The 25,667-nt window shown below is 34.4% G+C and overlaps 1 protein-coding gene across 9 annotated transcripts in view; it reads right to left on the bottom strand.

Annotated features, from left to right (window-relative positions):
• Liprin-beta (liprin-beta 1) overlaps positions 1–25,667 on the bottom strand; it is a 183,757-nt gene that overhangs the window by 24,930 nt on the left and 133,160 nt on the right. For 3 of the 9 annotated variants that reach the window (XM_074140282.1, XM_074140286.1, XM_074140285.1), the window contains exons 1-2: positions 5,026–5,163; positions 3,800–3,937 (exon numbers count right to left, since the gene is read on the bottom strand). The exons of 4 other annotated variants lie outside the window; for them this stretch is intronic. In XM_074140282.1, the coding sequence (XP_073996383.1) occupies positions 3,800–3,914 (115 nt within the window). In that variant the 5' untranslated portion in view covers positions 3,915–3,937; positions 5,026–5,163. Of the gene's footprint in view, positions 1–1,378; positions 1,518–3,799; positions 3,938–5,025; positions 5,164–25,667 lie in introns of those variants that run through there. 2 more of the 9 variants (XM_074140283.1, XM_074140284.1) reach the window with 2 other exon arrangements.

Below are 25,667 nucleotides of genomic sequence, written 5' to 3'. Positions count from 1 at the left end.
ATCTCACCTCATTTGTTATTTTATTTGTATTTTTATAAAAAAAAAAAAAAAAAATCGGCGTTTTATTTTAATGAATGACGTCATGGGGCTTCACGATTAGCACACAAAATGATTTATTTATTTATTTTTAATTAAAAATAACAGTTTATTTCTCTTAACTCTTGCTGACCGAGAGCTTCGAGATTTTGAACTAATAAAACTTAAGAAAGGAAGTGCCCCGAATTTGGTATCCAAAACATCAGATTTCTGAAGCTATTCAAAATACAAACAACCATCTTTCTAATTTATTTGTTTATTAATTTTAAACTTTAACGCAAATATTTTAGAGTTCCTCTATTTTTAAATAATTAAAAGACGTAAAAATGCCCCTCATAAATGAATGTAAAATATAAGCTAATGAATGTGGCACACATGAGTTTTTAATTAAAATCCACGGCCTCAATAGACTCGTAAGAGCCCGGCTATAAATATAAATGATCATTAGAGCGAGGCAGAAATGTTGGTGAACCAGATGACTAAGCGAAAGGTCCTAACTTTTCCTCCAGCTTGAAATTCTCCTCACTGTTCAGATATGGGAAGATTTTTAATTAAATATTAATCGCCTGAAAATATTATTTGTACTCCTCCAAAGGGAGGTGTAGGAGTTCAAAACTTGGGGAAGATAATAGGTAATGAAGTCACCTTATTGGCTAGAAAAATAAGTCGCAGGAACTTAATTGTGTCCTCAAATAACCTCTAGCTAATGTCTAACCACTACCTCAAGAAGTATTTTATAAAAAAATATTTCAAATTATTATATATATGGTTAAGAGTTAAAGAAAATTATAGATCTGCAGGTAGCAATGCTGCGCGTGCGTATTAAAAAAATGTTACAGCCAGTTTTTGAAGAAAATCCCAAAAAAGAAACTCCAAAATCTGGTTGGTAGCTTTAGTTGTTAGTGTCTCCTGTTTGTAATAAGAAATAACAGCGATGACTTTGAATATTAGTGACAGAAATGAGCGAAGGATTTAAGAGCTAATAAAAAATAGTTTAAGGGAGAAAGAAATGGTTATCAAGCCACAATGAAACGCCAACTTAAGGTTTATCCAGTAACCTTTCTTTTTACCTAGATTCGAAGACAAGATATACGAACACAAACTTGCTTTTTCCATACCAACTTTAAACTAATTAAATTTCGAAATCCTAGCACAAATGGGGGAACAATTTCTTATGGCAAAGTGAGGAAGCGAAAGCAATAAATAAGATAAGATAGACACTTAAGGTTGGGGCGTCCAAGTAGCCCCTTATTGGTGGCTAATTGGAAATTCAGATGAATCCAATTGTCAAAAAAAATGTTAATAATTTCAATAAAATATCTGCTAGTAAAAGAAAACTTACTGGCCAACACTCCTAGCAGGTGGAGTTCTTCATCTGATAACCTCGACATTGCGGATAAATATAGAAATGGACATACCAGCTCCACACTCATAAATACCAAATGAATACATAATCTAACTAACAAAATATGACGAATAAAAATAATTTATTCTATATATCACTAATAACTGACCAAAATAGAAACAAACAAAAAGGTAACACCAGAGCAATGTTACAATTTCTAAAAATATGTCATCATAGCCTTGCTCAGACCAAATTGTTATTCTAGTACGGTGGCGATATTGGTGGACTGTACCCGCAATCTTTTTATCATTAAATTAAATTACAGATATTTGGTTTAATAGTAATTAATTTTTCTATCTTTTAATCTAGTCTTTCCTGTAAATTGCATTTAATAAACTATTTAATATTAAGTATACATCTGTAACAATATATTAAATAAATAACCTAACTTGTTGGTAATGTAAACAAAGAACAATTTTAGAAAGATAAAGTTTAAACAGGAAATCATGTTATTGCTTTAAACTACACTACTTAGTAGTTAACAACTAATATCTGCCTATAAATGACTACTAAGTAGTGTAGTCAACTACTACTACACTAATACAGTAAACTATATAGTAAATATATATTATATTTAATATAGTAAACTACACTACTTAGTATTAAACTACTAATACAAAAACAACGACCATCTATCTACCTATAAATTGCAATAATGTGAGTTTATTACACAAGATGGTTAATGGGTTTTTATTGAAATATTTATTAATATTGATTAATATGATCGGAAACAGGTCATTTTATATATATTTTTACTTTATTTTTAATTTAAGGCAGTCGATATCTGAGAGATCATTGGCGCCCGAAGCTTTTTTCAGCGTACTGTCGGCCTCCGTACAGTGCTCACTCATTACAGACAACACTGTCCATCACTTAACTGAAAATCAAATCATTGCTTAACTTAAAAACTGAAAATAGCGGGTTTTTTTTGGATAAAAATCAGCCGTCCGGAAAAGCTAGTTTACTTAATCGATTTTTTGCTTTTCAAGATTTTCACGAAAATGGCTGCAACGATTTTCCTTGAAACCTGATAACTCCTAAACATTTTCCCAGGAAATGGTTCTTAAAACTCTTCTGGGGGCAGTTCTGGTTAGACTGTCCTCTTAAGAGCCATTAAATGTAATGGTACCCCAGCCTCATTTCCTTTAAAACACTAATTCCAATTTAATTCCTAATTTGAACCACAGGTTTCTTTATAAATAAATTCTAAAGTTTTTACCTTTTTTTTTTTATTCAAACTAATACTTAGTTTCAACTTTAACAATTTGAGAATATCTCAAAAAATGAGAAGTCTGAGAGAGTTCAATACTATCATCTCAAACAAATAAACCGCAATCAATCAAATTGCAGCTTCGTTGATGCGGTTTTTTCACTTTTCGCGTCTTCTTTTTCTTAAAAAAATATGATATCTATTTTGATTTTTGAAGTTATTAAGGAGATGGTCGCTGTTATTTTATTACGTTAATCACAAAATAAATCTGTTATTGATGACTATGTTGCAAAAAACCTGGATATAAAAGATGTTTAGGCATTTTTACTAATATAGGGGATTGCAATTTTTTAAAAAATTGCTGTAAGAGAACTTTACTAAGACAAAACTTTATCTTTTGGCAGTCAAAGCATCTGTTTATTTAAATTTGTCAGATGGTTAATAAAGAAAACTTATCTAATTACTAAATCTTAAAATGTTAAAATAAATTTCTTTGGCGATAGAAAAAAAGAAGTCTTTTTAGGAACATCTAACTTAGTTTATCAATCTGGCTAATCACAATTCATTCTTTTTCCAACTCTCTAAATGAGACTTAAATGTACAAAGAAAAGAAATCACTATCAGACAACTTAAAATGTTATTAAATGGGTTTACGTTTTATTTAAGTTATTACAAAATTAAAATCTGAATAAATTCTTTAATTGATTTAAACAATTTTAAATTAAAGATAAAGAAACCCCATTTTAGGTGGAAGATGTCAAATTAAGGAGATTATCTGAATTAATTCTCTTGCCTGTTCAAAAGAGTTTAAAATGAACTAGACCAGGAATTTTTTTAAATATAATTTTCTTTCTTCTTTGACTTGATTGGTACACAAACGACGAACATTTTGGATATACTAAATTTTATAGGTAACATAAGTTTTTTTGAATCACCAGAGTTTGAACAGAAAAAAATTAATAATTTTGGAAAAGAAAATTTTACTGGTTACTTTTATTTGATTTTTTAAATCTTTTTAATATTTTGGTTAAGAGACCTCCAGAATATGCGATGCTCTTATAAATGTCTACTTCAAGTAGCGCACAATTAAATTAGAATTGGTAAAAAGTAATTAAAAAATAATGAAAAATAAAATAAAATAAACTTACCTTTGCAATCATTATCCACTGGTTGTTTATTGTGTTGTTGACGATACTGCTGTTTTTCCAATTGGGCTATTGTGGCAGCCACTAGACGGCCTCCACCGCCGCCCCCGCGTACCATTATTTAGTAAACAGTTCACTTGACTGCAGAAAACAATAACACATAGAAAGGAGAAACTTTCAAAAACGTAATATGTAGAGTAGAGGTTGTTGTAAGAGCCCACCTGCACTGTTAAAACACGAATGAAAGCTTTTTAACTAACAAAAACGGTCGGTTCGGCACTGTCTCTCGGAGGCGGGAGCAGGAGAGGGCTCTGACGTCACCACTCAGATCTAAAGACCGTGATAAAATGGTTTGAGTGTGCGGGATAGAAGGGGGAAGTGTTATGACGGTATAGTGATGGGGAAGGTTGGGCAAACATAGAAGAGTGATGGTACCACCGAACAGACAGACTGATGTATTTTTAAAATTAGATAAACGAGAGTATGTGAGGATTGCAGAGGAAAGTGAAGAAGGTAGCAACAATATTCAGCTCTCTGTCCCCACCATGACAAAGTTTCACTACCGAGTTACACCCGGACAAAGGCCGCACCCCTAGATAACAACATCCAAAGCAAACATTGAGGCAGGTCGGCTTTTCCCTCAACGAAATTGAATTTGTAAAGTCAAATTTTATCTCCATATTTTAACATAATTGCACAGAGTGCTGTGAACAGAAAGTGACGACCGTTGTTAATAAATATTCCACGCATATACTTAATTTAATTCTGGGAAATAACTTTGTTCAATTGAACATCATTTTCTTGACTAATATTAATCAATAATAACAATATAAATGACTTATACTGTGTTCTGACTGAAATCCAACAATAAGGGAAGACAAACATTTAATCAATTCTATAAATTATTATCACTAATAATAGCTTTCACTGTTAATAAACCGATAAAAACGCCACCATTAAGCAAACTATGTAAATATTTCCAAATCTCTTTTCAAATTCGCTTCCATTTTTGGAGCACAGACTGCAAAAATTGTGCCCATTTTTGCCAACAATTTCCTCAAGTGTTCAACATTAATTTTTTTTTCAAGCAAATCGTTTCCAATAATTTAGAAGATAAAACTCCAAAAATTTCAACAAAACGACTGGAAAAATTGAATTTTAAAATATTGCTATTTATTTTCCAAATTAATTTATTATTTTTCTATTTATGTTTATTGTATCGTACTTACAATCGTTTCCACAACCATGGTAGGTAATCTTGCTGTAGATAAGTTGCTACCATTTAGTTAATAAGTTTTAAATTAGTATTTTAAGGAAAATATTCATCACTAACACAAAATGTTACTTCACTGGAGGTTATACCCCTGTGTGTAAAGAAGGTTTCTCTTAGGTTTTAAAACATGGGTGACTAAATTTCATACCGCAATTAAAAGACATTGATAACTTATAAATTTAATTGTATTTATTTATACTGAATACACCAGTACATTAAATTTAATTTATAATTTATATTATTAAATTTATATATTAATATTTTTTATATTTTTGTTATAAATATTATATATTGATTTATCATTTTTATAATTAACGTGAAAACAAGGCTTTGTATAAATTCGAGATTAAATTGACAGAAAAGAGAGAATTAAATATTATTAGGTTCATATAATTATTTACCAAGACATTTCTGGAGTTATCATTTATTGGGAGATCTACCAGTCTACACCATAACAGATTTCACAGCTTTAATGAAGAACTTGACTACAACAATGAAGGTAATAAACATTTAATTTGGAGGGCGATAACAAGACAACTAACCTTGGGCCAAATTTAATGATAACGACTAGACGACAACTAACGAAGCGTAAAGCAGAAGGACTGATCGGTCCAGACACAGTTTGATGAGATATTTCTCTAAATAAGATATCTAAGATATATAATAAACACTGGTGCGATATACTGAAAATAGCATTAGTGTTACCATAGTTACCCAAGTCCATTTAGGGTGCGCATTTAAAGAACTGTTGCCATGCTAGTAAACATGTGTGAGCCCCAATGGGGGGTTGATGGCCTAGAGCTGTTCACCAGGGCTGAGGGGAGCTACGTATTCCAGTTTACTTATAGAATCTTATATAAATAGAATTACCGTCTGGAATAGATATTAGGAACTCCAGATGGATTTATACTATTTTTTTTTTTTATTTTTTTTTATTTTCCTTAGAAAGAGGAAGCCATGCGGTGATTTAGTCCAAGTTTCATTGATTTTTTTTTTTACCGGAAGAGCAGATTTGAGGAACTTTTATTTCAAAAACATTTGTTGGTATTTCTGTAGATACGATACTCTTTGAATGTGAAACATGAAACAGCAGGGAAATCAAACTTTATAATTTCTTTTATTTATTTTTTTTGCTCTTTTTTTTGGCATTGGCTTCCGCCATACAGCCAGCATCGTCTAGGTGCTTATCACTAGAATATCACTCACTCTCCATTCTTACTTATAAATACATTCGCTTCACTCACTCATCCCTCTACTATGTACAACTATTTACATATACTACAACTAATGGATGGAGCAGTACTCTGTGCTCCTGCCATCCTTATAGCTTAACCGAAATTAAAATCACGTAATCCTTCTCTAATCATTTTCATACATTCATTCTAATCGGCTATAACTTTTAAATACATTCATATTTCATTGCTAGCTCTGCTATAGATTTAAGCACATAGATGTTGCTGGAGAATATTATGTCTTCGTAGCGAAATGGTGCATCTAAATACCTGTACATGTCGTCAAACATTCGTTTCCTTTCTACCACATAACGTGGACATAACATTATTATATGTTTGAAATCCTCCTCCTCATTGCAATGTACGCAAAGAGGAGAGGACCTTTTGTTGATCCTGTAAAGATACGATCCGCACACAGCGTGGTTCGCTCTCAGCCTGCTTATTGTCGTAACAACCCATTTATTAGTGACAGTTCCCTTAAACCATGGTTGTCTAGGTAACAGATCTGCCATAGTATGCTGTATTTATTAATACTTTCTGTTATTTATACTGAATACAGCAGTATATTAAATTTAATTTATAATTTATATTATTAAATTTATATATTAATATTTTTATATTAAATTTATTATTAATATTATATAATGATTTATAATTAATGAGAAAACAAGGCTTTGTATAAATTCGATATAAAATATTGACAGAAAAGAGACAATGAAATATTTTTAGGTTAATATAATAAAAGAAACCTTTCGGACCAAACAGTTGCTGAATGTCTGGACCATCGGAACAATGTTCACCACAATGTCTATCCAGACAATCTCACCACTGCCTTTTGAATTAACTTCGCAGGTACCAGAGCACAGTCGTCTGGATGTCTGTCTGAGAGAATTACGACTCTGGGAAATACTAATTATACATCTCTTATAATCCTAGCAGCAGTAATTTATTTGTGATAGTTTACTGTTGCTTCTGACCAAAAAATCTCTTGCCGAAAGACAAAGGAAATTTCAACTTTCTCATTCTGTACTAAGTGGAGCTATTCGTAGAGATGAAGATTTTCGATTTTCAGTTCGGAAATACACTTTTCACTCACTCTCTCTTAAAGAAAAACTGAAAAATTAATTCAGTAAAGTGGTAAAATTCGGTTGGCCGATTTTCTCCAAAGAAATTTGAAAATGTCACCTAAATTAAATATAAAATTTGAACTCCATAGACTTTTTAAGATAAATTTTGCGTAAACTCCATGGAACAATTTGAAAAAAAAAAAAATAGCTGCAGGTTTTTCTTTCCTTTTCCCTGCATTTTGTATCCTTCGCATCTTAAGCTTTCCCCATACTATTGTTATGAAGGTTATAATGTATTGTGCATGAGCACTTCATGTATTTATTTATTGGACATGCTTTTAAAAAATATTATTAACTTTAAATAATAAATAATTATAATTATAATACCATCTGTAAAAATTAACGCTCTTTCAGACTCAGGTTACTTTAACAAAGAAATTGCCATTTCTGTACTTTCTCCCGCTGGTAGAATATGAGAAAGTAAGAACCAGTTTTTTCAATTTTCACGGGATCCACCCAAAATCGAATAAAAGTCTACCACGAAAGCTACTTCATCTAAAAAAGGAGTACACAAACATTACAAAATAAAACTACCATAATTAATGGCAATACTTGCTTCTACAAATCATCTTAAAACCATACAGATTTAAATTAAATTTTCCTGAACATTTGCGTTAATTTGTAATGCATTGCGTTATTTGTCCTTCACAACACTTGTAACTAATTTACTGATACAAATATAGTGTGTCACTCTTCTACTAAGATATGTAATGCTAAACAGAAGGATCAAATTACTCGCTGCAAGTGAAGAGAAAAAGGTTGATTGTTATCTCGTATCACATTTTTCAGAAACTGAGAAACTCAGATTTCAACTTAAATTTCAAGAGCGTATAGAAGACAAGGGAAGTGTTACAAAGTAGAAAATCTAAAAATTATATTTACAGAGCTGAGCTCCATCAAATATCATTACGGAAGTTTGGTTGAAATTAGTAAATTACTCTCGCGAATTTACTGAATTATAATTAGAATTTAGTTTTTTATCTTACTTTCTTTACTCTTTAATAGTGTACTATTTTGATCCAGAAGTCACTTCTACTAATTCAGAATGTAGTCTAGTCGACTTCGGTGCTAATCGACTTCATTCAGTATTAGTTTTACCCTAATCGACTTCATTCAGTATTAGTTTTACCCTAATAAAAGCCACTATGATGAGGGCTCAGTTCTGCGTCTCACGCTGGGGTGCCATTTCAAAGAATGTAAGATTTTAATAGCATTTTTAAAAGATGAAAGATAAGATTAAGGATAACGTAAGAAAAGACTCATCCTTGAAGGCTTCTTCAGGAATAAGTTAAGATTTTGTAGCTAAGTACCTTTTGCACAAGCAAAGCCTAATAAAAGTACCAATAACCAAGGCAATAGTTGGGAACAGAATGGTATTCGGTGGCTTTGGAAGTCCGATGTTCTTTGTGGGTAACTTGGGAAACCTTCTGGACTAAACAGGTGATGAATGTTTGGACAATCGGACAATATCTATATCAATGCTCATCACAATTTCTATTCAGGGAATCTCACCACTACCTTTTGAATTAACTACGCAGGAACCAGCACACTCGTCTAGATGTCGTCCTCAAGCTCCTGATGAAGGTTCGAAACGTACTGAACCAATAAAAACAGTTTTGGCAATAAAGATTTACAGTAGCCAATACCAAACATGCGTATTCTTAGTGAATAACTGGTATAAATAGCTATGTTTTAGTGATAATAGTTAACGAGATATAGAAGGTTATATTTTCGTGGATTTGTAAATGGTTCAAATTTCAAACCCCTATATCTCTCTTTGTATTGTTCCGATTTTAATGAAATCTTTACCCAATTGTAGAGAAAAGTTTCCTCTATAACTGGTATTAACAGCAATTTTTTAGTTAAAATAGCTATTGAGATATAATAATAATAATATAATAATAAGCCTTTATTTATAAAAGAAAAAATACAATAATAATACATACAAAAAAAAATATAAACAACTGACAGACCATACTCTTGGTCATACGACCGTCAGAGGGGTTGTCTGAATAAAATAAAAACATTTTTGCCTTTTTTGAAAAAATAAGATAAAGCTATTGAGATATAAAAAGTTAAATTTTATAGGATTTGTAAAATTTATATAAACATAAACCAGAGTAATTCACTCGCCAAAACCAATCGCCCACTTCACGCAAAAAAATTCTGGGTTACCCAAGAACAGGTTTGTTCTGCTTCCTATACGCCCATCACACTCCCTCATGATAACCCATGGGTTCTTATGTAAGGATAACTGCAACTTATAACTCTCATTTCCAGAGAAGATATAAACAAATTACAACCACTTCTAGTTTCCTCTTGAAACCCTGGTACCACCGAGATGGTTTAATGCCCATTACATTTACATACTGGTGAGTAGTAAAAGTTTGGTTGAAACGGAACGAGGGTAGAATAAACTCAGAATGTTTTTAGATAGATCATAGATCAACAAGTAGATCCGTGAAATGATACAACGTTTACTAACGATAAAGCGCTGCAACTAACTGACTAGATAAACAAGTATTGTAAACAGAATATATAAAAAACGTTAGGCCAAAAATAAAGTATTTAAAAAAACAAAGAGAAAAGACATAAATTATGAGAAAATGATGCGGCCTTAGTAAGAAAGTAAATTCCTTAAAGTAACTAAAAAGTTTTAAGTTGTAAAGTTAGAAGATACTTTCTACATGCTTGCGTTTAGTTAGGAAGATACAGAAACTTAAGCACAACTTTGTAACAATACATTATTATCCAGGCTTCTTTTTTTCTCAACAACAGAATTACAAATACATGAGATACTAGGATAGCAAAACTTTTCTTCCACAACTAAATATTTTTTAAAAATACTAAATAAAATAAAGGTAAGAATAGATGATTTTCAGAACAATTTGAACTTACAATTCCTAATGATAATTAAATAAACACTTTTTAATATTATACAACTGTAATTGTAACTGTAATTATTGCAGTAACTGTATTTAAGTTTTAGAAACTTAAATTATAATCGTAGCGGATAGATTACAGCACTTTATAACTATACAAAAGTTCGAAATACCTAAGACAAGATTGAATCCAGTTTGTCCTGATGTCTATTATTTTTACTAGTTTGCAACAAAATCTTAAAAAGAACTATCTCAGATTCGGTCAGAATCAATTCTCATCCAGAAAAGTCTGGATCATCAAATCTTAAAACTCATGAAACACGTTCGTAGATTGTACTCTAAATGGAGAGCGCAATAATTGGAGAAAATAATGAATTTCTCAGGATAAATATTTAAATTGATTAATTTAAAAAAAAAATTTAAATTCTTACCCAAATAATATCTTAGAAAACAAGACTGGGAAAGAAAAGTGAAACAGTTCACACGAAATAAATTCAAAGTTGTTAAATAAGATTTATGTTGACGTGTGACTGAATTCAAATAGAAAGTGGCAGTTGAACTTTCTAAACAAGAAAACTTACGTACATCTATTGTTAGTTGATAAAACAAATTGTGGAAATTAAAAGTTTACCTTTAGTTGTTCAAAATATCCGCTTTTTGTTTGTTGAATAAACAATAATCCCAGGGTAAAAATTAGATTTTATATTATAACACAATGGTAGGCATAACAAACAGTAAAATTAGATTTTGTAAGGAAAAAATTTTGTTGTAAACTTTTTCAATTTAAAGGCTTGAATTCAAAGTTGAGGAACAATTCTTGGTTTAGGAAATAAATATTAATCAAATATCACTATGATTTTCTAAAAGAAAAATTGACTTTTAAAAGTCTTAATAAGAAAACTAATGCCTGGTTTTTTGTGGTGCCTATTTTCTTGTAATTAATATGAGGGTCGTTAGAAAAGTCCGTGCAAAAATAAAAAACTACTTAATTTTTGGGGGTAAACCTTTTTTATTTTTCAACATAGTCTCCTTTTAGGCTTATACACTTCGTCCAACGCTGCTCTAGTTTGTTGAACCCTTCCGAATAATAGGATTTGTCCAAGTCTGTAAAATAGCCATTCGTTTCTACAATCACCTACTCGTTTGAATAAAATCTTTTTCCCGCCAGCCATTTCTTCATATTGGGCAACAAATAGTAGTCCGAGGGAGCCAAGTCTGGAGAATAGGGGGGATGTGAAACGAGTTGGAACCCTATTTCCATCAATTTTGCGACCACAACTGCTGAGGTGTGAGCTGGTGCGTTGTCGTGAAAGGAAAAGGACTTTTTTGTGGGCCAATCGTGGGCATTTTTCTTGCAGCTCGGTTTTCAAACGGTCCAATAACGATGAATAATATGCACCTGTAATAGTTTTACCCTTTTCCAGATAGTCGATGAGGTATTATTCCTTGCGAATCCCAAAAGACAGTCGCCATAATCTTTCCGGCCGAAGGAACGGTCTTCGCCTTTTTTGGCGCAGATTCCCCCTTGGTAACACATTGTTTAGATTGTTCTTTAGTCTCAGGAGTGTAGTGATGTATCCATGCTTCATACACAGTGACGAAACGACGCTTTAAGTCCTGCGGATTCTTCTGGAACAGCTGCAGCAAACCGTCCTTGCAACACTTCACACGATTTCGTTTTTGGTCAAGCGTGAGCAATCGCGGCATCCATCTTGCGGATAGCTTTGTCATGTCCAAATGTTGATGCAAAATATTATGTACCCGTTCATTCGAGATGCCCACAGCACTAGCAATCTCACGCACCTTCACTCTTCTGTCATCCATCACCATATCATGGATTTTATCAATGATTTCTGGAGTAGTAACCTCAACAGGGCGTCCAGAACGTTCAGCGTCACTTGTGCCCATATGGCCACTCCGAAAATTTTGAAACCACTTATAAACAGTTCTAATCGAAGGTGCAGAGTCACCATAATGTTTATCAAGCTTCTCTTTAGTCTCCTGAGGCGTTTTGCCTTTCATAAAGTAGTGTTTAATCAACACACGAAATTCTTTTTCGTCCATTTTTTGAAAATCACTCGACTTCCTCGATTCAAACCGAATGCCAAACACAAAGAAATAGACCGATCTGGCTGAAACTTGGTGAATGTTCTTCCAAGAGATGCTACTAACTAAACATAACCTCGATACGCGCCAGTAGTGCTATCTCTCTGACTTTGCACGGACTTTTCAAACGACCCTCGTATACCGCGTCTAGAGGCAAAACAGCTGCACGCAAAGACGCGTGCGTCCATCACGAATCATGCAACATGGGATGGACCAGAATATCTGGTCTGAATAGAAAAAAAAACGTGGGACATTGGTTTACAAAAAACAAAACGTATTTCGGTGATTACACCAAAATTTAGAGAGAGGTCACCAATGAAAACCGTTCCCAGAACTGTCCTAAAATGTTTCCATTACAATTTACAGATTGATAAAAAAACATTTTAATAAAGAAAAGTGCACAAACATAGTGGAAGTACTAAAATGCATTAGTCTGTTCATAAATTGGCATTAAGAGTTCTAGTAAGTGCAGCAAACCCTTGCTAGTACAGGTGGACACTGGAATTTTTAAAAAACAAAAAACCACAGCAATGACACACTTCCGCTTTACGGATTTTGGATAAAAACGGCCAAAATCCGTAAAGCGGAATATTTGAGTTTTGTTTTTGTTGTATTCTTTTAGTATTCTATTATCGCACCCAAGCAGACTATTCCCTAAATCATTTTGGTTACCTAGATGGAACCTAAAAACTTGTACTTTTGTTCAAAATTCCTATTTTTTGAAAATATGAGACGTTATTTAATATTTTTAAGGGTTACGAGAAATTAATAGTAGAGTAAAGTAGTAAAGTAATCGCCTATTTTTTCAGGCGGGGCTTAACGTCCAACTACCAATCAGGTGTGACGGAGGCGACTAGCAAACATCCTTTACTGTAAATTTCTTTTATTAACCATTAAATAAAATGCAAGGCCTAAGACCGGGAATCGAACCCAGTACCACAGTACACATTAGCTTCGCAGGTCTTGCCTCTAACCGCTCGGCTACCGTGGCGCCTGAGAAATTAATAAACATTATAATAATAATAGTAAAGGGGTTCAAATCCAGCTGCTGGCCTCTTAGATTTTTCTCTTCCTAGAAGCTTCTTGCAACTCACTGTCCGGCGATGTACAGTGTTGTCTGCAACGAGAGAACACTGTCCACAGCGTGACAGTACACTGAAAAAAAGCTCTAGACGCCAATAACCTCACGCTCCTTAATTCCTTAACCAAAGAAAAATGAAGTAAATAGTGAGAATTAGCTCAATTTAGAGCCCTTGGTTTCCCCAGCGGAGATCTCTGAAATATAGATCTGAAAATGTTTCTCCTTCTAAAAGAAAAAAAAAAGAAGAAAGAAATATCCACAACTAAAAGAATGTTGAAGTATTTAGGTGATTTCAATTTTCATAATAACACTGATGTTAGATTTTTTGTTATCGGAGAAATTAATTTCAGCCTTCTAATAAAATTATAAACTGAAAACTGCGAAAGAAACAGTAAAGAAGGGGTAAAAATACTTTAAAGAAGTTGAGGAAAAACAAGGAAAATCACCATTCTTTTAAGCGAAATAATTATTAGAATTTTCCTTAACAAGTTCAAGCAATTTTACAGATCAAAGACTTATTATTACTTCCTTTATTAGTTTATTAATTAAAAATTGATTCTAAAAGTGAAAGTTGTTCTGCTTTAAGAGATTGTTTTGGGAAAGGAGAAGGCTAAACTTGCTGCCAATAATAACCAATAAGTTATTCTAGAGCTTATTGCCCCTGTCGTCGAACTGTGTTTGGTCTCTAATGAGACAGCGGTCATAGGCCGACAATGCACTGATATTATAATCAATAAAAATATTGAAAGAACCAACAAAATAGCTTTCGGCTGAACACATCATAAAATCAATAAAATGGACCCCTACATTGTTTTTTTTTATTCTTTAAAAAACAGGAGGAACCGCAACTCACTTAATTCACATCATTAGTGTAACTAACCGAAAAGTTTGCAAATGGCTTCCCTGTTCATTGTGTGGAAATTCTAGTCCAGTAAGTATTTACATACATTCACAATCTCCATAAATAATTTGTGTACTATAATTATTGTTTTTAAGCGAGGAAAAAAAAAGAAGGTTTTAAATTCAGGAGGCAGGGAGTGAAGCCTGCGTCGTTCAGTACCCAGCTTATATGTTACATCGGGCGTACCTCCCATCCAGACACATGCAGGAGTCACAGCCACAGTAATCCTTCATCAGCTACCCAACACATTACAGACACACCTTCACATCGTAGAACCGTGCACAATAAATGGAGAATTAAACTGAACCCCTTAATAATCACCAGCACGCCGAAGTTCATTCTCTGGTAGGGCTTCTGTTCTCCAGTCTTCTTTAAATAGTAATCGCCTTCCCAGGTTGGGTTAACTTGGAATGTTTATTGACAGACGATTAACAAGGAACCCATGTACTGGAATTAAAAGACAAACCATGAACAAAGTTTGCCGAATTCTCTACCAACATGAGGCGATCTAAACTAGCGACGGGACTAAAAAGTCTATAATATAGAACTCTGTACTAAAATCTTTGTGGACCTAAGGACTAGAACTCTGAAGTTCAGTTAAACGGACCAACTTACGGACATTACGTAGAATAGAATAGAAAAGAAATTTATTATTATGGGACAATTGTCCCCTAAGAATAAATACAGGAACAAATAGAGCCTGTGTTTAAACAGAAAATAAATAAATAAATAAGTATTTACAAAAAGTGAAAATAAAAATAACAATAGAAATTAAGAAAATAAACTAAAACAATCAAAATTTCGGAGGAAGCTGAATAGAAAGGAGATAACTGAATAGAAGAGATTTAAAGATAGATAGGGTAGGAGCATGGCGGACAGATGAAGGCAAGGAGTTCCAGAGAGAGATAGCACGTACAAGGAAGGACTTGTCAAAGGATGAGGTACAGTGTGAGGGGAATATAGAGAGATCAGATGAGCGAGATCTAGTATTACGGGAATGGATGGAGGATTTAAACTTAAGGAGTTGAAAAACATAGGAAGGCCTTTGAGACTGGATGACTTGAAAAAGGAAAGAAGCCAAAAAATACTGGCGGCGATAGACAGGAAAAAGCTACTTCAACTCATCGTAGCAGTGCGAAATGCGAGAGTCTCTGGAAATGCTGAGAATAAATCTTATGAAGCATTACAGATATTTCTATCTAAAATCTACAACAAATAGTTGGTGCCACTATTTACGTCACAAATCTGACACTACACACTGAACTCGGACATTCCTTTCGCAAAGCAGCTAGCCCAAGGAATAATACCACACTCTCATTGCCCTAATCCTTTCGTACAGTCTCTTGCCTCTCCTACCATCTCTGACAATCATCCACGCCGACTGAAGCACCAGTAGCTCTTTGATCTCCTTCGGGATTGACCAGCAAAAGAGAAATAACCTCAGAACTGTTACCAATGAGCAGCAGCTCCTCTCCTGTTGTTACTCACGTCTAACAGAGCCCACTCTATTCCCTCATTTACTCACAGTGTTCTTAAATACACACAAATTGTGAATTTTTAAATAAATTTAAATAAAAATTTACGGAGAGGTTGCAATTTGAGAAGTAAAATATTCAGAATTATTTATAAGTAATAAGTAAATGAGGACCACATTATAAATTAGTAAAATGAAAAAAAAACGAGAAACTAGTGAATCTAATAGAAAACTTCAAGTGAGCGAATTGAAAAGGATGTTCTTATCAAAAGGAAAGGATCTCTAAAGAGAATTTAAAATGAGTCCTTCGCGTGGGCTGAAATAAAAAGATGAAAAAACACAGTAAATTCTTATATCATCTTAATCAAGCTCCACTCTGTAATGCAGTCTCAAGTAGTCGTTACAGTCAACGAAGAAGCTACTTTTTCTTTTTTAAGTTGGAAACACACAATTGACTTAACTCTTACCACAGTTCGTGGTAATTACATTTTATCGCAACGTAGAATTTTTGTTTTTTAAAAAATATTATTCATATTCACTATAAAAAGAAATCTATCTTCACACTAGATTCCTAGATAACCTAGGAACTTTGGGAGCTGAAAAATACCATAGAATTGGATAGAAAACAGATCGACTTACAACAACTTACCCGAACTACCTCAAAGGATGTACCACAACACTTAAAATTGACTTCTAACATTTCAATTTTACAAATTTGTTTTTAGTTAATACTGCAATTTTGAACAGAAGTTTAGCTGCCGTACAAAAAACTTAAAAAATAATATCTAATAAAGGAAAAACGACGCACGGCTTACTCAGAGCACCATCTAGATCAGGGGACCCCAAACTTTTTACCCAGGGGGCCAGTTCACTGTCCCCCTCAGACCGTTGGAGGGCCGGACTATAAAACAAACTATTTTAAAGTAAAAAAAACGGGAACAAATAGAATATTTCAAATAAAGAACAAGTAAATTTAAATCATCAAACTGCCCAGTATTTCTGTGGGAACTATGGGCCTGCTCCGGTTTAGTTATAGTGCTTTGGACTTTCTTCCTACTTCTGCTGTTATTTTACACTGCTTTCGAGCCGTGACGCGTGCATCCCGCGTCATCGGAAGTAGTACTGTACATGAGCGACGCAGCGCTTTGCGGCACCGCCAAATATAGTGCTCCTCTCACTGACCACCAATGAAAGAGATGCCCCTTCCGCTGAAGTGCAGCGGGGGCCGGATAAATGTCCTCAGGGGGCCGCATGTGGCCCGCGGGCCGTAGTTTGGGGACCCCTGATCTAGATTCATTGTTTCAAACCCAAATGTTCTGTTAGTTTCAATCTAAAGTGTTAACATTTAAGTCCAAGTTAGATTGACTCTCTTAGTCGACTAGATTAGACTAGATAATTAAGGAAAACTAGACAAAGTCAAATTAGGTACTCACTTTAATCCAACTAGAAATTTTAGTACCATATTTTGTATTTATAATTTTTTTTGGGGGGGGGCGCATCAACTGCTGAGGTTATTAGCGCCCGGAGCTTTTTCCAGTGCACTGCCGGCCTCCGGACAGTGTTCTCTCGTTACAGACAACACTGTCCATCGCCGGACAGTGAGCTGTAAGAAGCTCCTAAGAAGAGAAAATCTAAGGGTCAGCAGCTGGATTCGAACCCGGGACCTCCGCGTGGGAGTCCAGTATGCTAACCTCATAGCTAATCCCTTCCCTGTTTATAAATATTACAAACTACTTTTGCTCAAATAATTGTCCATTTCAATTTTAGGTACTTAAAAGAATGATTTTTTTTAAAAAAATGGAAAAATCAGTTTAACGAAACCAAATCCCAAAATATTACTTCTAACCTCCGTCACCTCACTCGTCCTACAGTTTACAACAATTTAACTCATATTCCTTCAAAAGTAGTGCGCTACCTTGGGTCGTCCATAGACGAAATACTATTGGAAAAGACTACTTGATAACAGATCCAGTCTTTCCTCCACAACGAACGATTTAAATAATAAATACCATACTATTTTGAAAATCTGTCAGAGTCGAGCAAAATTGAACGTACAAATTCTTCAGATATTACAATCCCTTCAATCCGAAAATCCTCCGTTAATTCTTCCAACTAATGATTGAAAAATATGGTTTTATCCGAGGGATACATGTTTATTAGATTATTGACTGGTTTCGAAGATTTTCAACCATTATCAGGGGTGTAGTAGATTAATATTAATATTGGTGTTGAGAATTCTACTTCAACTATGTTTACACTATAGAGGAAACACTGACTAATGCAAGGCTTTTACTCTGCCTAGGCCGATATATGATGAAAATATCAAGAGAGATGAATTCCTATTAACTTTATGCAAGTGATTATAAGACGACAGTCCTTGTTTTTTAAAAGACTCTTCAGAGTGAGCCCGCATCTCTCTTCCAAAAGTGCCCTTAAATGAACTTAAGAAAATTTTAGGAACGGTTTTTATCTTCTGAATGGCTGATTTTGTGATAGAGCTTATTGACGAGTCCTTTACTGCAGGAAGTATAGAATTTAAACTCGATTTTCTGTCTTTGCGTTATTCTGATCCCTAAACAGACAATTACACATCTAAACTAATTTGTAGAAACCCACTTTTTGTTCTCTAGAGACGTCAAAATATAATTCTGGGAGAAAAATCAAAATATTCTAAAATCTACACAATTACTTAACCTTCTTCCTGTTCAGGCGGGTAAAATGGAGTACAAAACAGCTTTAAATAGATTGCTGAAATAGTCTAAGAAAGTCATTAAAACTGAACTGAATTAAAGCCAGAAAAAAGAAATAACCGCAATAAAAGGATGTAACTCTGAATTGATGGCAATAAGGCAAAAGGGACTCGACAGACTGTAACAACTATCTAGTCCCCATGGGGGTCCAACCCTAATCATACGGCTATTTGTTTTTTGGTGTTGGTACTCCTGTACAGCCATGAGAGACTACTTCCCTTCTCTCTGTCTCTAGGACAAGGGAGTGATATCTCTGTGTCCACAGACAGCTTAACTTTAACCGCATGGTATTGACTTTAGGCTCCCTAGACAATCGCTACTAAAACTAAATGGGGGTTACTTAGAAGTTATTCCATACAATCTCCTAATGCAGAATTGGCTAGCAAAGATGTACGAAATAAAAAAATTAAATCTAGTAAAAATAAAAAAAAAAATTAAAATCAATTTTTATAAAAATTACCACGTCATTATTTCACTTTCTCTTTCCGAATCTGTGACGTGTTGCTAAATTTTTATAAAAAATGAGTCAGTAAAAAAGATCTGTGCTTTTCTCAAAAATGAAAAAACAGCTTTTTATTTCAATTTGGTGCCATGAGGAGGACTTGACTGTAACTTAGCAATCAGTGTCTCAAATCGCAGGTACCCCAATTTATTTAATCTATTTTTTAATTTCTTTAAAATTTACTCAGAAATGGCTGGAAAAATTTTCTGTAAACTATAAATTATTAATAGTTACAATAAATTATATCTCAGTAATTAATATTACAGTAAACAATTTCTCAGGACACTTCCAATTAATAATAAACGGAAGTAAGAGCGAGATTCTTAGGCTTTCCGGTAAGTGCTGTGTTACAGTAGAATGAATGATCTAAAAACTCGTCATAAATTATTAAGGAGAATTAAATGAGTCCGCTAAAAGTTCAGAATTTGAAATTCCACTTTACTTAAAAGTGGACTTTTTAAAAAAAATTTATATTTCATGCTTTAAGGAATAATTTTTTCTAAGAGAATTGTTTTGGGTCAGTTTTGGAGAAAAATGGGGGTAGACTTTCCACTGGTGTACACATCGTTGTAATGTTTCGGCTTTTACTAGCTGTACAATTTGAGTTAGAGTTACAATATGTGTTTTATTTTCGAGTTGGTAATAAATTAATAATATTTTTCTTCTTTTTAAATCGAAAGGCTTTTTGGGGGGAAAAAATATTAATACAGCATCCTTAATTGCCCCAAAATCCCAGATTTTCTGCCAGCCCAAAACCAATTCTTAGTGGAACTCTAGTAGCGTTTCCAAAAATGATATTTTAAAACGTTCAAATTGAAGATCTATCTATTTTGTCTGGTTATAAATTGATATTATAATAATTTTGCATTGAATTGGATAGTTATTGCTTCGCAAAATCAGCTTTATTAATTGTCTATAAAATAATACCAATTTTATTTAATAAAACTATATCTTCAACTAAAACTTTCATTAATAATAAACTCAGCACGACATCGAACCCACATATTTATCTCGGCAGATTATTTAGCACAATGCACTGATACTCTTTTTATTACTATCTACACTAGTTTCACTTTATGATTTAATTAAAATTTTGACGTTTTATGATGTTTAATAAAATTTAATAACGTCATCTAGTTTCATTATAAGAAAGAAGTTAATCTTTAGTTTGTTTTTTTTTCTCCCACTTCCGTGACTGTGGTGGAAGACACGAAGAGATAAGCAGGATGATGTGGAGGCGGTGGTCATTGGACATACCTCTAACTGGGTGGTACCAGTGGCGTAGATCCTTTTAGAAAATGATGATAATAAAGTTTTCTCGAAGAGATATTTTCAAATAAAATTATAGATCTACTTTTTTCGTATTTTAGGTCGTTCCCATTGGGTAGGTACAAAAAATGAATTGTAAACTTTTGAACGAACATACACACGCACAAATACAGACCATTTTATTAAAGGGGAATTTAAATAAAGGATCTCAAAATAAGAAAACCTGAAACGGTCGCCATTATTTCGTTGACATTGTCAATAAATTGTAACGAAACAGTTCGGAAAAGGTCAAATTTTAAGCAGTTATATTAATATGATTTTAATTTATGAAATCAATAAGGCACATTATTTCAAAGTGGATGCCAAACAAAGACCACGTGAATTTAGAAACCATCGTCACTATTAGATCCCTAAGAAATAATGGGAGCAAATTCAACTCGAATACATTTATATAAAATAATAATTCGATAGCTAAGATTTAATCCCAAGTCATGTAACAAACTAATCTGGACAAGTTTAGTGACAGAAATGTGCGCTAGGTAGTGAAAACGAATGATAACAAACTTACAGTTATAACTGTAAAAGTTTCCAAACTTAAATGTAACTGAAAGGCTAAATGGGCTTTCATACTTTTTCCTTCCAATAACGTAAACTTTCAACGACAGTTCGCCTTTTTGAAAGACTATTTTTATTAATAACTTTTTATTTTCCTTTATTTTTGACAAATATATGAGACATACGAGGGTCGTTTGAAAAGTCCGTGCAAAAATAAAAACTACTTAATTTTTTGGGGTAAACCTTTTTTATTTTTCAACATAGTCTCCTTTTATGCTTATACACTTCGTCCAACGCTGCTCTAGTTTGTTGATCCCTTCCGAATAATAGGATTTGTACAAGTCTGAAAAATAGTCATTCGTTTCTGCAATCACCTCCTCGTTTGAATAAAATCTTTTTCCCGCCAGCCATTTCTTCATATTGGGGAACAAATAGTAGTCCGAGGAAGTCAAGTCTGGAGAATAGGGGGGATGTGAAACGAATTGGAACCCTATTTTCATTAATTTTGCGACCACAACTGCTGAGGTGTGAGCTGGTGCGTTGTCGTGATGGAAAAGGACTTTTTTGTGGGCCAATCGTGGGCGTTTTTTTTGCAGCTCGGTTTTCAAACGGTCCAATAACGATGAATAATATGCACCTGTAATAGTTTTACCCTTTTCCAGATAGTCGATGAGGATTATTCCTTGCGAATCCCAAAAGACAGTCGCCATAATCTTTCCGGCCGAAGGAACGGTCTTCGCCTTTTTTGGCGCAGATTCCCCCTTGCTAACACATTGTTTAGATTGTTCTTTGGTCTCAGGAGTGTAGTGATGTATCCATGTTTCATCCACAGTGACGAAACGACGCTTAAAGTCCTGCGGATTCTTCTGGAACAGCTGCAAACCGTCCTTGCAACACTTCACACGATTTCGTTTTTGGTCAAGCGTGAGCAATCGCGGCACCCATCTTGCGGATAGCTTTGTCATGTCCAAATGTTGATGCAAAATATTATGTACCCGTTCATTCGAGATGCCCACAGCACTAGAAATCTCACGCACCTTCACTCTTCTATCATCCATCACCATATCATGGATTTTATCAATGATTTCTGGAGTAGTAACCTGAACAGGGCGTCCAGAACGTTCAGCATCACTTGTGCCCATATGGCCACTCCGAAAATTTTGAAACCACTTATAAACTGTTCTAATCGAAGGTGTAGAGTCACCATAATGTTTATCAAGCTTCTCTTTAGTCTCCTGAGGCGTTTTGCCTTTCATAAAGTAGTGTTTAATCAACACACGAAATTCTTTTTCGTCCATTTTTTGAAAATCACTCGACTTCCTCGATTCAAACGAATGCCAAACACAAAGAAATAGACCGATCTGACTGAAACTTGGTGTGTGTTCTTCCAAGAGATGCTACTAACTAAACATAACCTCGATACGCGCCAGTGGTAGCACTCTCTCTGACTTTGCATGGACTTTTCAAACGACCCTCGTATTTAACTTGGTTTATTGCTAGCACATCAATTACGTTGTGAAATAGTTATTTATTATAAATTAGATATATTTTTATCGTTTCTTATGTTTTTAATTTGCTGTTACTCTATTTAGTAAAAGAATGAACTCAACTAAGAGTGCTGATTTTAGATTAAATCTGAATACAGCAGTTATATTGAAATAAATGGTGGATCTGTGTCTCGGGTGACCGGTAATAAAGGTAGTCTAGCAAACATAACTTTGAAAATAAATAAATAAATAAATAAATTATTTTTCAATGACCCCGGAGAAAATAATAATACTTTTATAATAAAGAAATGCCTATTTAAATGTAAGATGGATGCCAATCAAATGTAGGTCAATTTGAAGTTATTTTCCATTAAAAAAAGATAAACAAAGAACCAAAAAAATAATTCGTTTTGCATATATTTCGTGGTGGGGGGAGCTTCACGAGTAAACTCTGTAAATTAATTAGCATGCAAATGTTAATGAGAGATCTTGGGCGGTGTAAAGGTGTGGTGAGGAGAGTTAGTGGTAGAAGTTCTGGTAAGAGAAGAAAACTGTTGATGAAGGCAACAACTACCAGCACATTCTTTTAGCCTAGGCTAATTTTATGTATTTATTTATTAAGAGGCATATCCTTGTTATATAAACCCAATTCTACGAGCTTTGAACTTAAATAGTCGTTCGGTGTAACACGAATATAGTGGAGTTCAGGGATTATTGGTGTCAGTAAGCAGGATCTGAAATTTAAATCAATATTTTATCCTTCATCAGCTTCATACAAGTTTCAGACACATTTACACAAAATAGAATCCTGGGCCAAGAAGTGGAGGATTAAAATGAACCCACAGAAATGCCAGCACGCCACGTTTACTCTCTGGCGGGGCTCCTGTCCACCTGTCCTCTTCAACACAGCAATCCTCTTCCTTGTAAAGATCTGGTGCGCTACCTTGGGCTCTACATAGACAAAACTGCTCACGTGGAACCCACATACTAGACTTAAAAGACAAGCAATGACGAAACGTGCTACAACTGCCTTAGGCTGGAAACATAGTGGAGCGGCGAGCAAAGCGGCGCTGATAGCGAAGAGCGAAGCGGCAAAAACAAAAACTAGAAATAGATAGAGTTGCTCTATCTTCGCTTTGCTCGCCACTATGCGCGGTCCCATATGTTTACTTGTGTTTGATTTCGCCGCTTCGCTCTTCGCTATCAGCGCCGCTTTGCTCGCCGCTCCACTATGTTTCCAGCCTTACAGACTACTTGGACGACGCTCTAAATTGCCCATTGAACTCAAACACTTAATATACGAGGTGTGTTCAAAAAGTAACGGGAATTTTCGTTTTTTGAAAAAAATATTTATTTATTCATCTACATTAATATTGTCGCCTTCAAAGTAGTCCCCTTCGCATACAATACACTTGTGCCAGCGCTTTTTCCAATCCTCGAAACACTTCTGAAACTCGATCTTTGTGATAGCTTTCAGCTCTTTCAGCGATTCGCTTTTAATGTCATCTATGCTTGTAAAACGACGGCCTTTTAATGTTCTCTTTATGTTTGGAAATAGAAAAAGTCACATGGAGCCATGTCTGGCGAATATGGAGGCTGGGGCATCGTTAAAGTTTTGTTTTTGGCCAAAAATTCACGAACAAGCAATGAAGTGTGAGCAGGTGCATTATCGTGGTGCAAAATCCATGAATTGTTTTGCCACAAATCCGGGCGTTTTTTTCGGATTGCTTCACGCAAACGGCGTTGAACTTGTAGGTAGTACTCCTTATTGATTGTTTGACCTTGTGGCAAGAATTCATGATGCACTATGCCATTAAAATCGAAGAACACAGTGAGCATAACCTTCACATTCGACCGCACTTGTCGAGCCTTTTTCGGTCTTGGCGATCCAGAATGCCTCCACTAGGACGATTGAGCCTTAGTTTCGACATCATATCCGTAAACCCATGTTTCGTCACCTGTTATAACACGTTTCAGTAGATCCGCATCGTTGTCGACTTCATTGAGTGACTCTTGAGCAACTTCCATTCTCCGCTGTTTTTGTTCGAAATTCAACAATTTTGGAACAAATTTTGCTGCCACACGTTTCATACCCAAAACATCCGAAAAAATTTCATGGCATGAGCCAATTGATATGGCAACATCATCAGCGACTTCTCTGATTGTGATTCGGCGATCGTTCATAACCATTTCTTTCACTTTTTTCACGTTTTCATCGGTTGTTGATGTGCTTGGACGTCCAGGTCGTTCGTCATCTTCAACGTTTTCGCGGCCATCTTGGAAACGCTTATACCACTCGTAAATCCTTGTTTTACTCATAGCAGACTCACCATATGCCTTTATTAACATTTCACACACTTTATTTCATTTTTTACGCAAAATTTAATACAAATTCTTTGATCCATTTTTTTTAACAAACAAAAATCGCCAAGCTCGAAAAACACGTCTAACCTTAACGGCTGCCACTTAAGAAGTAAACAATGAATATTACTGAAAATTTTATTGTACTTCAGGGGCATGTGTACCAACATAATAAAAAAAAAATTTTTACAATCAGACTCTCCAAACCCGCGAAATTTAAAAATTCCCGTTACTTTTTGAACACACCTCGTATATCACTATTCTCAAACCTATGTTGACTTACGGACTAGAGCTGTAGGATACGGAATGTACAGACATTTCAATCAAAACTACTCCGTCAGATAGTTGACGATCCTTTCTACGTGACTACTTCACAACGACCTCAACATCTCTTTCGTACACCAACTCGCCAAGATTAAATATCAAAAATTCCATACTGCTCTCTCTACTTGCTCCAATCCTCTTGTACTGTCCCTCGCCTCCTCTGACAATCCTCCTAATAATCTACCTCGCAGATTGAATCGCCAGTGGCCCCGCGACTTCCTCGCAGTCTGAAGTCTTATATCCCATAGAGAGAGCTACCACTGGGTAGTTTCTCTCCTCCTGCTCTTCACGTACCAATTAATTATTGTAAATAACAGATTGTAGATAACTTAATAAATTTAAAAAAAACCAAAATCAATATTTTACAGGAACTCACTCAGAAAGTAAAACTCTTTAAACGATTCAAAGTTATTATTGATCATACTAGTGTTTTAGCAATCGTAAACTACGGTGATAAAACAGAGGAAAGAATTTTGAATCTGCAAGGACACTAGATGGCTACAGAATTAGAAGAAACGAAGAATTTAGTGGAACCATTCAGAAAGCA

Source organism: Rhodnius prolixus, unplaced genomic scaffold, assembly GCF_049639745.1.
Source record: "Rhodnius prolixus isolate KJV_2025 unplaced genomic scaffold, Rpr scaffold_6, whole genome shotgun sequence".
NCBI lineage: Eukaryota > Metazoa > Arthropoda > Insecta > Hemiptera > Reduviidae > Rhodnius > Rhodnius prolixus.
This window is presented reverse-complemented; position numbering and strand designations above follow the sequence as displayed.